This window comes from Marmota marmota, unplaced genomic scaffold, assembly GCF_001458135.2.
Source record: "Marmota marmota marmota unplaced genomic scaffold, marMar, whole genome shotgun sequence".
Taxonomy (NCBI): Eukaryota; Metazoa; Chordata; class Mammalia; order Rodentia; family Sciuridae; genus Marmota; species Marmota marmota.
Window position 1 is genome coordinate 18,145,785 of NW_025999960.1, and position 11,496 is coordinate 18,157,280.

The following is an 11,496-nucleotide window of genomic DNA, read 5'->3' on the forward strand; positions in this document are numbered from 1 at the left end:
GCCTGTAGGAGCAAAGGCCTCTGAGCATTCTTGTAACACAGACTGATTAGAAAGGTGACTAGGAAGCTAAATTCTGCCAGCCAAAGCTGAGAGACTTGGAAACACACCCAGCCCCACCACTGATTTCAGAAAATCTGAGACTTCCCAGCCCTCACCCACGTCCAGGCCTGCAGTGATGGCATGCTTGAAGAGCTCCTCCAGGAGTCTAGGGCCATTTTCCGATGAACTGATGAATCTCTCCTCTTCTAGGAAACTTCCTTGCTTAGCCTCCCCATTTGGACACCTCTTAGCACTGTGGCACTAAGCCACCTTCCTCTGGTTTGTACAGTGCACCTGTTTCTCCCAGCAGCCTGAGGTCACCTACTGAGCAGCTCGGAACCTGGGCAGGTGGAACCATCATCAGAGAGGGTAGGACATTTGGAGAGACTGACGAGCTGACAAGAGTGCACCTTTGACATCACTCAAGGGCAGTTTATTGAATATACAGCAGAAATTCAGAGTCCTTAATTCAAACACAGTGGGACTAGGTGATGCCATTCTTAGCAATATTTATGTCACACACCACGACTTCTGGCTGGGTGGTACCACCTAGAGACAAGATCAAGTCCACTCACTAGACTCATGGCAATAGGAACTGAGAGTCAGAAGCCACCATAGGACCCAGCCCCAGAGGAAGAACCAAAGATCGATCACACCCCAGTCCTGACAAAAGGCAGCATGGTTTTGCAGCCCTGATCAGAACCATGAACTTGACTCTCCCTCTGTTAAAGAGGCAGTGACATCCTATGGAAAGAGCATGGACCCCTGAGTCAGCCAGGCCTGAGCCGGCAAGTAGGTGGGTAACTGGGACAAATTCTACAGCCCTCAGAGGATCAGGCCCCTGTCTGTCCCAAGGATGTTGACTGTGCCTTCCCCAAGGATGGGCTGACTAGAGGCAGCGCATGGAGGGTGCCTGGCGCACAGTAGGTGCTGACTATGGACGTAACCATGGATTAAAAGGGCAGTGAGTGGCCCAGGGACACAGGGGTGGAAAATCCCCAGGTCTCCTTCACTTGGCTTTGTGAATAGGGGTGCACCTTGAGGTCTGAGAATGTATACATTTTCTACTAAATAATAGTCATGCCATAAAGATCTTTCCAGAAGGGCAGGGACTGGAAGGCTGCCTTACTTCTCACCTTCTGGTCGCACAGCTCGGGGTTCACCCCACCATGCTGGCAGGGGTAGCAAAACCTCTTGGACAATGGAGAACTTGACCTAAGCGCAGAAGAAAATCTATCTTCCTCCCTCCCCCCACCCCTCTCTGCATGACCATTCCTTCCTACTGCAGGCCAATGGCTTGTGTATTCCTCTAAAAGCTATTTCAGGTTGTGAGCCCCACTCCCCATCAGCCTCAGAGCTGATCATGGCTTGGGCTTCCAAAGCCTCCTGCCAGCTGAAGGCAGTGGGGAAAGTGAGAAGTCCCCAGGTCTGCACAGGACCTACTGACACATGAGGGTGACCACTGATAAGCACTTGAAAGTAAGATGAGGTGTGATGTGGGTAGCTGAGTGAACTATAGACAGTCCTAGAACTCGGAGACAGAGGATTCAGGTGTGACAGGCATCTTTGGCTCTGGCCAAGGCATCCTTTCTTCCAGGTGCTGAGGTGAGCAGGGCAGTGGGCTTATCGGGTGGTCTTCCTGGCTGGGGTGCTGGCTGGGGCACTCTTGCCCTGGGACTCCTTGAGGTCTCCCACTCGTGCCCCTTGGGTCTTGGTCTGGCTGCTTCTGGTGCTGCTGGCACCACCGGCCCCAAGGTCAGCACTCACCGAGCTGGGTTGGTAACCATAGTAACCGTAATTGCTGCTACTGATGACAGCTGAGGAGGAAGGGCCAAGAGCAGGGGAGGGGTGAGCAGGTGTCAGTTAACCAAGGATGACCCCCTACAGTAACTGCTGTCTCCTCTGAGGACTCCCTGTTTAATCCCACGACAGTGGTCTTCAGTCAAGACACACAACAATGTCTGAGAGCCTGTCACCTGCTAGATGTAAAGGGAGGACACATAGGATAGACAAAGACCCTGCTCTCCTGGACATCCCTATTCCCACCCTTTCCTCTAGATGATAGTGCCACAGGGAGGAGCCAGCAGGGAGGGGTACACATGATTTCAGTCACTGCTGTCAGGGGACAAAAGGGAATAGGCCTGCTCTGAAGCTAGAGAAACTTCACAAGGCAGTAACAGAAACTTCCAGATGAAATGAGACAATAAGCAAAGGTGGCATCACCTCTGGGTCTCAGGGTCCCTGGCTTTCCCAGCCCAACCCCTTTTCCCAAGGATACTCACAGATGCTAACAGAGGATGGATTCTCCCCAGACATCCTGCAAGACAGAAAAATAAAGGATAAAACCTCAGGGTCTAGATTCAGCTATGCCTTAATGGGCTCTTGCTCTTATGTGTAATCATTTTAATCCATCCTTATAACAACTCAGGTGGAGATTAGAACCTCTATCTTACAGATGCGAAAATGGAGACAGGGAAGGACTTACCAGGATCAGACAGCTGGCATGTGGCACAGCCAGTCACTGCACCCAGGCCTGCCTGACCCCAGGGGCTCTGTTCAGACACCACAGCCACCTGCACACTTGACCCACATCTGACACCCCGGCAGGACCCTGTAGCTGAGTCCACCTGCAACGCGCCCCCCCTCCACAATTGCCATGTCACCAGCACTATCGTTCTCATCTTCTAGCTCCTAGCAGCCCGTCAGCCAGATGGAGAGTCCACAGCCCCTCCCCCCTCAGGATCAGAGTGCTGTCCTGTGCCCCTTACCTGCACTCCTCGCCCTCCAGCAGCTTGCGGTAGGTGGCGATCTCAATGTCCAGGGATAGCTTCAGGCTCATGAGCTCCTGGTATTCACGCATCATCCGGGCCAGCTCCTCCTTGGCCTGGTGCAGGGCTCCCTCCAGCTCATCCAGCTTGGCCCGGGCATCCTTAAGGGCATTGTCCCCTCGCTGCTCAGCATCCGCAATGGATGTCTCCAGGTTAGAGCACTGAGGGGCAGAGGGAGAGGAGATCAGCATAAAAGAACGTTGAGATCACAGGGTTAAGGAGCCCGACTCCCTCATTTTACAGATGAGGCCCAAGGTGACAGCTAGGAAGAGCCAGAGCCAACACCAGAACATGGGGCTCCTCTTTTGTGTGTGTGTTGGGGGTGGGGGGGAGTACTGAGGATTGAGCCCAGGGCACTTTACCACTGAGCCACAACCCCAGCCCTTTTTATTTTTTATTTTGAGACAGGGTCCCACTAAGTCGTCCAGGCTCGCCTTGAACTTGCCAAGTCTGCCTTGGAGCTTGCAATCTTCTTGCCTCAGCTCCTGAGTCACTGGGATTATAGGTGTGTGCCACTGCTCCCAGTTTCCTCTACTTTTTATTGTGGGTGAATGTTTAAAGGAGTTGTCCTGGGAAGCCACAGGAGCAGGTGCATTTCAGAGGACAGAAAGAAAACTCAGTGCTTGAAAAAGCTGTCTAATGCCTGAGTTGAAGGCTACCAATGGCTATAGGTTCAAGGACAACAGATGAGGAGAATCATGCCTAAGTCTCCAAGCAGTTCACCCCTAATGATCAGGCAGCATGCCCAGGGCCCTCACTGTGGCTGGACCCCTCCTTCCTGTTAGCAGCAAGAGTGTGTCTGGATTCCTCCGGCACTCTGCAGGGAGGGTCTGCCTAACTGCTCCTGCATGTGACCTGAATGGGGGAGGTCACTTTCCCTTAGAACAGCAGACCCTAACTTATAGCCAAAACCTCAAAAGCTGGTCTCTGCCAAGCACCCGGGGCACTGTAATGCCAGGGGAGGAGGAGCAGTCCTCATAGAGTCTGTGAACCAGCCAGTTGTGGGCCTTAAAGCTGTCCCTGAGCCCCCTACATTGCATGCATGTTGTGGGGCACAGGGAGGATAATGGTCTCTAGCCTGTTGGCTAACTGTCACTTGTCAGCTGACCTGGCCTCTTCTGGAGGCCCCAAGAAGCATCTTTCTGCCTCTAAAGTCATCAGCCTATGAAACAGCATTTAGGATTTGCTACTCTCACATAAGACAGGATCCCCCAGGGTAAAATGGAAATGGTCCCATGGACAGGGAAGAGGATCCAGGAGGGATTCATTTGTTGCCATGACCCTCCTTCACCAGGACCATGCCCTGCCCTGAGGGCAGGAACTTGACATGGCCACAGAGAGCCCTGACACATGTCCCATACTCCCCACCCATGTTCCATGCCCAGTGGAAGCAGGAGGCACATGGGAAACCCCTAGAGGAGCATACTTGAGTACTCGTGGGCAGGTGTGTTAGACACAAGAGAAATTCTGAATAAGGGGACACGTGGACTTGAATCCTGACCCCAATACTGAGTAGCTGGGGCCCATGGCAAGTCAATTCCTCCAGTCCCTCTTGACTCATCTGTAAACTGGGGGGAGTGGAAGAATAGGCTCAAATCCTCCCAATCCTGATGACAGCAACACAAGGCAGGGTGGGGGAGAAGAACCGTAATGTCCCAGGGGCTCCTAAGCCCAGGAGAGGGAACTAGCTTCTTCTTAAAGGTTGACTCCAGTATCTCCATCACAGAAAGGAAACTCAGTCTCAGTGGTCTTTACAGGGTAGTAGCTGCCCACCTGCTTCTTCACGTTGGTAATGTCACAGCGGATCCTCTGGATGAGTCGGTTTAGCTCTGACATCTCGTTCCTGGTGTGTTTGAGGTCATCTCCATGCCTGCCAGCTGCCAGCTGCAGCTCTTGGATCTAGTGTTCCAGAGATGGGAGGGGAGTGATGAGACAGGCAGGGAGGGGTCCTGGGCAAACACACCCCCCCCACCAGGCTGAGCCAGGGCGACTCTAGAGCAGGTGCTAAAGAAACTAGCACCTGGGCATCCTTACAGCTCTGAGCAAGAAGTTCACCCCGTTCTCTAAGCAGAACCTATCTGCAATCCCTTGCCTGTATTGTCACCAGGCCTGCAGTCCTTCCTGGGCTAGGTAAGGAGAAGATGCAACTCACATTTATTAAGCACTTCCCAGCGTGAGAAGAGCCCTGTCCCTTGCTTTCTCTCATTTATCACATAGTCCTACAGGCATTTTCTTAAAGACCAGCTTCTGTTGCAGGTACCCAGCAGTGAGTGGGACAGGTAAGGTCCCCATCCTCCTAAGTCTTTCATTCTCCTGTGGCATTTTCTTGGTCATGGGGGCAGAGAGGAGGGAAGCCCAGGGTTCCATGTACCCTTGAGGGGGGTCACAGTGCAGGATGGGTGGAATTAGTGGCTTCACTCTTCCCTGTGCCCAGTCCTCTGGGAAACAGGGAATGGCATGGCCATGGACAGGACAAGAGACAGGATAAGACATGCAGATGGCCGACACCCCCATCCTTGCTGTGAATTGTGCTATAGTTTAGATCTGGAATGTCCCCAAAGGCCCAAGAGGCTTTGTCCTCAGCTTGGTGCTACTGAGGTGTGGAAGAGTTAGAAGGTGGGGCCTAGTGGAAGGAAGTTAGGTCTTTGGGGGTGTGCCTTTTGGCAGGATATGGAGACCCCTGTCCCTCCTCTCTGTGCTTGCTTCCATGAGCAGCCTCCTTGCCGTATCTACCCCCACCCCACCCCCACCCAGTGTACTGTGTCACCACAGGCCCAAAGCAATAGGGCCGAGTAACTATAAACTAAAACTTCTGAAATCATGAGCCAAAATAAACTTTTCCCCTTTTTGTAAGTTGATTTTCTCAGGCATTTTGTCACAGAGAAGGAAAGCTGACTAGCAGAGGTGGGATCTAATGGTTGTGTGAAAAGGAGCATGAGAGCAGGGGCCCTGGAGGAGATTCCAGTAAGGATTTTCCCATAAGACAGCCCCAAAGAGTCTTACCCAGCACATAATTTCATTATTTGGAACACTCCTAGAATTTCAGTTGCTCTTGAACATCTTCCCACACCCATCAGAAAAGAGCTCAGGGCCTCCCCTGCTCTCACTCCCCACCCAACCTCAGCTTGCCTATAGCTACTCTGTGTTTGTGACTCTCCTTCTGCTCTATGGCAGATGCCCCCAACCCTGAAAATGCATTTGTTTTACAATAAGAACACATCATTCTCTCCTCTTTTGAGGATTGCTTGTCCCTCTCTAGTGAGTATGTCCATCCATACCAGTTTCCTGATTTATCTTTGATAATACTGTCTGCTGAGACTTTTCAGCATTGAACCACTGGTTATAACCCTTCTTCATTGAATCTACAGTGTCCTGGGAAGGCCACCTCTCACATTCACAGGTGGAGATCACCCTTCCCAGGAAGGAGGGAGACCCACCCAGTGCCCACCTTGGTCTGGTACAGAGCCTCGGCTTCAGCCTTGCTCTTCAGGGCGATGTCTTCATAGTGGGCGCGGACCTCGGCAATGATGCTGTCCAGGTCCAGGTCCCGGTTGTTGTCCATGGACAGGATGACAGAGGTCTCACTAGCATGAGTCTGGATCTGGGCGATTTCCTAGAATGAGAGATGAGGACAGAGTCAAGGCCCCAGCTTCCTTCCTGTGTCCCATGAGTTTTCTAGGCCTGTGTTCCCTGAAGAATGGGTCACTGGGTTCCACAGGGACAAAGTGGGGTAGTGTCTGCTGAAGATGTCTGAAGAGCCAAAGGAAAACAGCTCGCAGCAGCAGGCAGCAGGAGGAAGAATGAATTCCCTACAGTTCCACCCAACCTAAGAAGCTGTGCATTAGTAGGACCTCACAGGGTCATTTCTCCTGCCTGCGGGCAAGACTACTACCATGGCCCAGATCAATGGCCTCCTATGTGCACAGCCTCCTATCAGCACTCCAGGGACAGGACGCTGTACTTTCATGGTCAACTAGTGCAGGAATTTGCACCTTGCCACTAAAACATCCCTCCCTATTGTGACCCCCTTCCTCTCCTGGAAGAGTCAGGGGAAGCCCTCAGCTGCAAGGAGACAGAGCAGAGCTGGGGAGGGGCATCCTCACCGCATCATACAGACACTTCAGGAACTTGATGTCTTTGTCCAGAGAGTCCACTTTGGCCTGAAGCTCCACTTTGACCGTGTAGGCTGTGTCTGCATCCTGCAGAGGGACAGCCACAGCCACGGATCAATACAACCCTAACCCTAACCTAAGCTGCTCTTCCTCTGACCCTGTCCCCAAAGCCACCTGACTTTACTATTATTATTATTTTATTATTATTATTATTATTATTATTATTATTATTATTATTTGCCCACAGGGAAGCACGTTGATGAACAGAATCACTCAGCATCAGTTTCTTCTCAGACTCACTGCATCTTTGGGAACTGGCAAAGCGGGTGAGGACTGCACTTCCTCTGCTGCATATGGAGAACACTAAGTCCAGAGAGGTGCTGAGTGCCCTCAGGTCACACAGAAGGGCACACTGAACCAGGGCTTCCTGTTCCCATCCCAGAATTCTCTCCCTTCTGTCCCTATCTTGTCTCCTGTGTGTGTCCTTCCTCTCTAACTTGCTGGAGGCCAGAACTAGGACCCTAACCATGTTCAGACACCAGCCCCCTCTCCAGGTGGCCTGGGCTGAAGCCCTGAGCAGAGTTGCTTAAGATAGGGGCAGAAGAGACCACAGGCTCCTCTCTCCTCACCTTCTTGAGCACCACAAACTCATTCTCTGCTGCAGTGCGCCGGTTAATCTCCACCTCATACCTGCGGGCAGGGAGAGAAGATGGCAGAAGCTCAGCCCTCTCAGCCAAGTAGTCTCTTCTTCTGCTGGCCAGGTAAATGCCCAGGCTGCAGAGTCCCTGGGATGAGCACTGAGGCTAGTGGTAGGTGTAAGAATCCCCTGGATTATCTGACTTCTGTGCTTCTGCTGCACCCTAGGAAAATACCCAGGTGCCTATGGGGCTTTCCAAACTATTGGGTCAATAAGCATAGGCCCCTCTATCCACCAGCTAGGGCCTTCTCACCAAACAGGGTGGGGCTTTCCCCCATAACCAGAGAAGGGACATGAGCTCCTGATCCTGGAATTGACTCCCTCACCTCTGAAAAAGTAGTTCAGAGATTAGGTACATGACCCCTGACCTTTGGCAGGTCCTGCTCACCTCTTCTTGTAGTCCTCCACCACGTCCCGCATGTTCCGCAGCTCCGAGTCCAGCCTCACCCTGTCCCCGGACAGGGTCTCCAGCTGTTTCCGCAGGCTGCTGATGTGGCCCTCATAAATGGGCTCCAGGTTCTTCCTACAGTTGTTCAGGTCCAGCTGCTGCAGCAGCTCCCACTTGGTCTCCAGCACCTGGTTCTGCTGTTCCAGGAACCGCACCTGAAACCCAAATCAATGGCCACCTGGAACCACAGGGATGCTCTCAGGCTCCCTGAGAACCATTGACTCTCCAGATTAAGGGGATTTTTGTAAAGTCCTTTGTCTCCAGTTCTGACTCACTGACCTTGGCATCTGCTGCAAAAATGACCCTTTACAGGTTCTCGCTCCCTCACCCCTGGACTACCAGTCCCTGAAAACTCAAAGGCACCACAGCTTTCTTCTGTTGCCTACTCTGGTCCCAGGAGATATTTTTTCATATCTCAGCTAAGTGTTTCTTCCTGTGCTCTGAGTTCTTCCTTCTGAACAGCGTTTGACTCTCTTAGCCCTTCATGTTCTTCGGAGAGCTGGGGACCTACCCAGCTGTCCCCAGGAGCCCACCACTGCTTTCTCAAGGTAGGGCTACCCTCTGCCCAATTTCCCACCCTTCTCTGTATAATCCCCAAAGAAGACAACTCATTCATTCATTCCGCTGTTCTACCTGCCTTGCAAATCTGTCAAATCTGTTCTCTGTCCCTTATGATGAGGGAGCCCCTCCTGAGGCCCAGCTACACCCTTCCATCCGTGTTGCCCAGCCCTTTCCCAGGCATTAAGGAAATTTCTCCTACCTCATTGAACAGCCTTCTCCTCCTCCTGTTAGACCCACCTTGTCAATGAAGGAAGCAAACTTGTCATTCAGAGCCTTGATCTGTTCCCGCTCCTGGGCGCGCACTTTCTGAATTTCAGGGTCCAGCTCCACGTTGAGGGGGGCCAGGAGATTCTTGTTGACAGTGACCTGGTGGATGCCCCCAGGCAGGCACACAGAGGCACACGAGGGCCCCAAGGCCACACTGCCAAACATACTTCCAGCAAAGCCACTGGCCCGGCCCCCTCCATACCCAGAGCCATGCCCAAAGCTGTACCCTCCAGCCCGAACGCCACTGCCAGCCACGTTGAAAGAAATATGCCGATTCCCTCCGAGACTGTAGAGGCTCCGGCTGCCAAAGCCAGCCCCAGCCCCTTGGCCAACAGTGCGGTAAGAGGCCAAGTTGCCCACTGTCTTCCTTGGCACCACTGCAGAATGCACGCTGAAGCAGCCCTTGTCACCACCGGACTTGAAGTTCAGTTGCCGACTCATGGTGGGGAAGAGGAAGCCGACCGAGTGGGAGAAACTCAGTTGCCAGGGGCTAGACAGCACGAGGCTGGGGCAGCCAGAGCGCTGCCTCCTTTTATCCCTGCCGAGCCCAGGCCCCCGGAACAGGGCGGTTCTGTGCCATCTCCCCTGCCCCTGCCGAAGGGCCGGGGGCCATGGGCAATTTGCAGAACAAAGATCTCCAAGCCCTTTGCAGCAACAAAGCCCTTCTGATAGCAAGTGGAACATGCTGCTCTTGCACACTGGAATGGTCTAATTTGGAGTTTATCTGTGCTCCCTAATTAGGGGCCTGGAGAGTTATCCCCTCCCGAGATCTCCCAGCTCTGTTTTGCCAGCGCTGCCTCCTTCTTGCTTATCTATCATCAAGGAGCAGGAGGAAAGCGAGGCTTTATCCAGAGAGTGCTCATCTGGACACTCCAGGCTTATTCCCAAAAGAAACCATCTTCCTGGTATCCATTCTTGCTGAGGAACTGAGGTGCTTAAGCCAGAGAAAAGAAGATTTGGAAAGGAGATTCTTCTTGGAAAGGTATCCTCAAAGATCTGGAAAGAAGCTCCACAGAGCCACTCTCAGGGTCATGCTAAGGATCACAGCTGTCTGGCAATGGAGTGGACCTGAGAAAGGAGGGAAGAAAGGAGCAGGTAGCAGCTGCCTCAGCCCCTGCAGAGATGTTGTCTGGGGATTTCTGTATTAGGCAGGGACAGTCTGGCTTGTAGTGACCTCAAATTTGCTTTTTTAACAGTGAGAAGCTTTTCCGACAGCCAGCATGTCCTCCGGTGGAATTTTCTTTCCTGGATAAGCTTATCAGTCCTATCCTGGAAAGCCAGGCAGGGGCTGGACATCAGCTCATCTCTCCCTGTGTAGAACGCCCCCTATGGGAAGCCCTAAGTTCCACTGTTGGGATCAGGGTGGGCTGCTCTGCCAATGTCCTGATCACTGTCAGGAGCCACTCAATTTTAGAACAGGAAATATCAGCCCTTTATAGCTCAGGTAGTCCTGATGGAGTGGCATGTTTAAAAATTATTTCAAACCTAGGTATGTGGTAGCTGCCCTACTGCAGGACGCTGACCACGACCTATAACTCTATCAGGGATCTTGACTGTTGGCATCAGGCAGAAGATAGCAGACAGCTGCTCCCACTGTTGGAGTGCAGACAGGAAGGATGAGAAAGGCAGGGAGATATGGAGGCTGGAACCTGCTTCAGAGGACTTCCCCTTCAGTCCCTGAAGCAGCAGTGGACCTGCCTCCCAGCTTTCCTGGCAGGGCCTGAACCTCGGGCCAGGGAGGGCACAATTGAAATGGTGGCTTGGGGTTTTCTAAGCCTGATTGAGGGTTCACAGTTGAATGTTTGCTTCCTGCTGGGCAGATGCTGGCTTTGCCTCCTTTCTGATGTGACAATGTCAACAAATCATGTAAATTCCTCAGCCAAGGGGAGGGGGGTGATTGACATATGGTCCCAGTCCCTAAGGAGCCTGCAGGCCAATGAGAGGGATCTGAACCAAGAACTTAAACCAGAGCCAGAGTAACAGAAGGGCACTCTGAACTATGGAACAGAGGTTGCAGAGGAGGAGTGGCTACTTTGGATGGGGTTTTAGGAGCCTCCTGAAAGCTGGGCTTAGTATCCCCCAAAGTGCTCATCACAGGGGCTGCCTTAAAGGAGCAGAGGTTACAGAATGACTTCCAGCGATAGTAGCAGTGGGGGCAGCAGTAAGATGATCTCAGTAATAGTGTTAACAGAGGAGCCAAGGCCTATGGTTCACTGCATTTCCATGCCAGGATTCTGCCAGGCGATACATGTATCTATAATTTAGCCCTCACATTGCTAAATTTATTTACAGTTGAGGAAACTGATGTTTAGTGCCATTAAGGAGCTTGCTCAAGGTCACTCAGCTATTCAATCAGAGCTGAGACTGGAGTTCAAGTACACCTGGTGTCAAAGCCCATGTTCCTAACCTATGTGACAGAGGCAAAGAGGCAGAGGCTTCCTGGTGTGAGCAGCAGGCATGGCAGTGTGGGATGAGTCCCTCTTGATAATGTTTTTCTTTTCTTGAATTTTGATACCTGGGATTGAACCCAGGGATGCTTAACCA

The 11,496-nt window shown here is 52.3% G+C and overlaps 1 protein-coding gene across 1 annotated transcript; it reads right to left on the reverse strand.

Moving 5' to 3' along the window:
• Positions 1-456: 456 nt before the first annotated feature.
• On the reverse strand, positions 457-9,468 carry Krt74 (keratin 74). The gene is made up of 9 exons (XM_015493405.2): positions 8,923-9,468; positions 8,065-8,279; positions 7,609-7,669; positions 6,971-7,066; positions 6,316-6,480; positions 4,641-4,766; positions 2,808-3,028; positions 2,322-2,356; positions 457-1,856 (listed from the first exon to the last, which is right to left on the reverse strand). Exons 1-9 carry the CDS (start codon positions 9,391-9,393, stop codon positions 1,663-1,665), a joined length of 1,584 nt encoding a protein of 527 aa, XP_015348891.1. The 5' UTR covers positions 9,394-9,468; the 3' UTR covers positions 457-1,662.
• Positions 9,469-11,496: the final 2,028 nt, after the last annotated feature.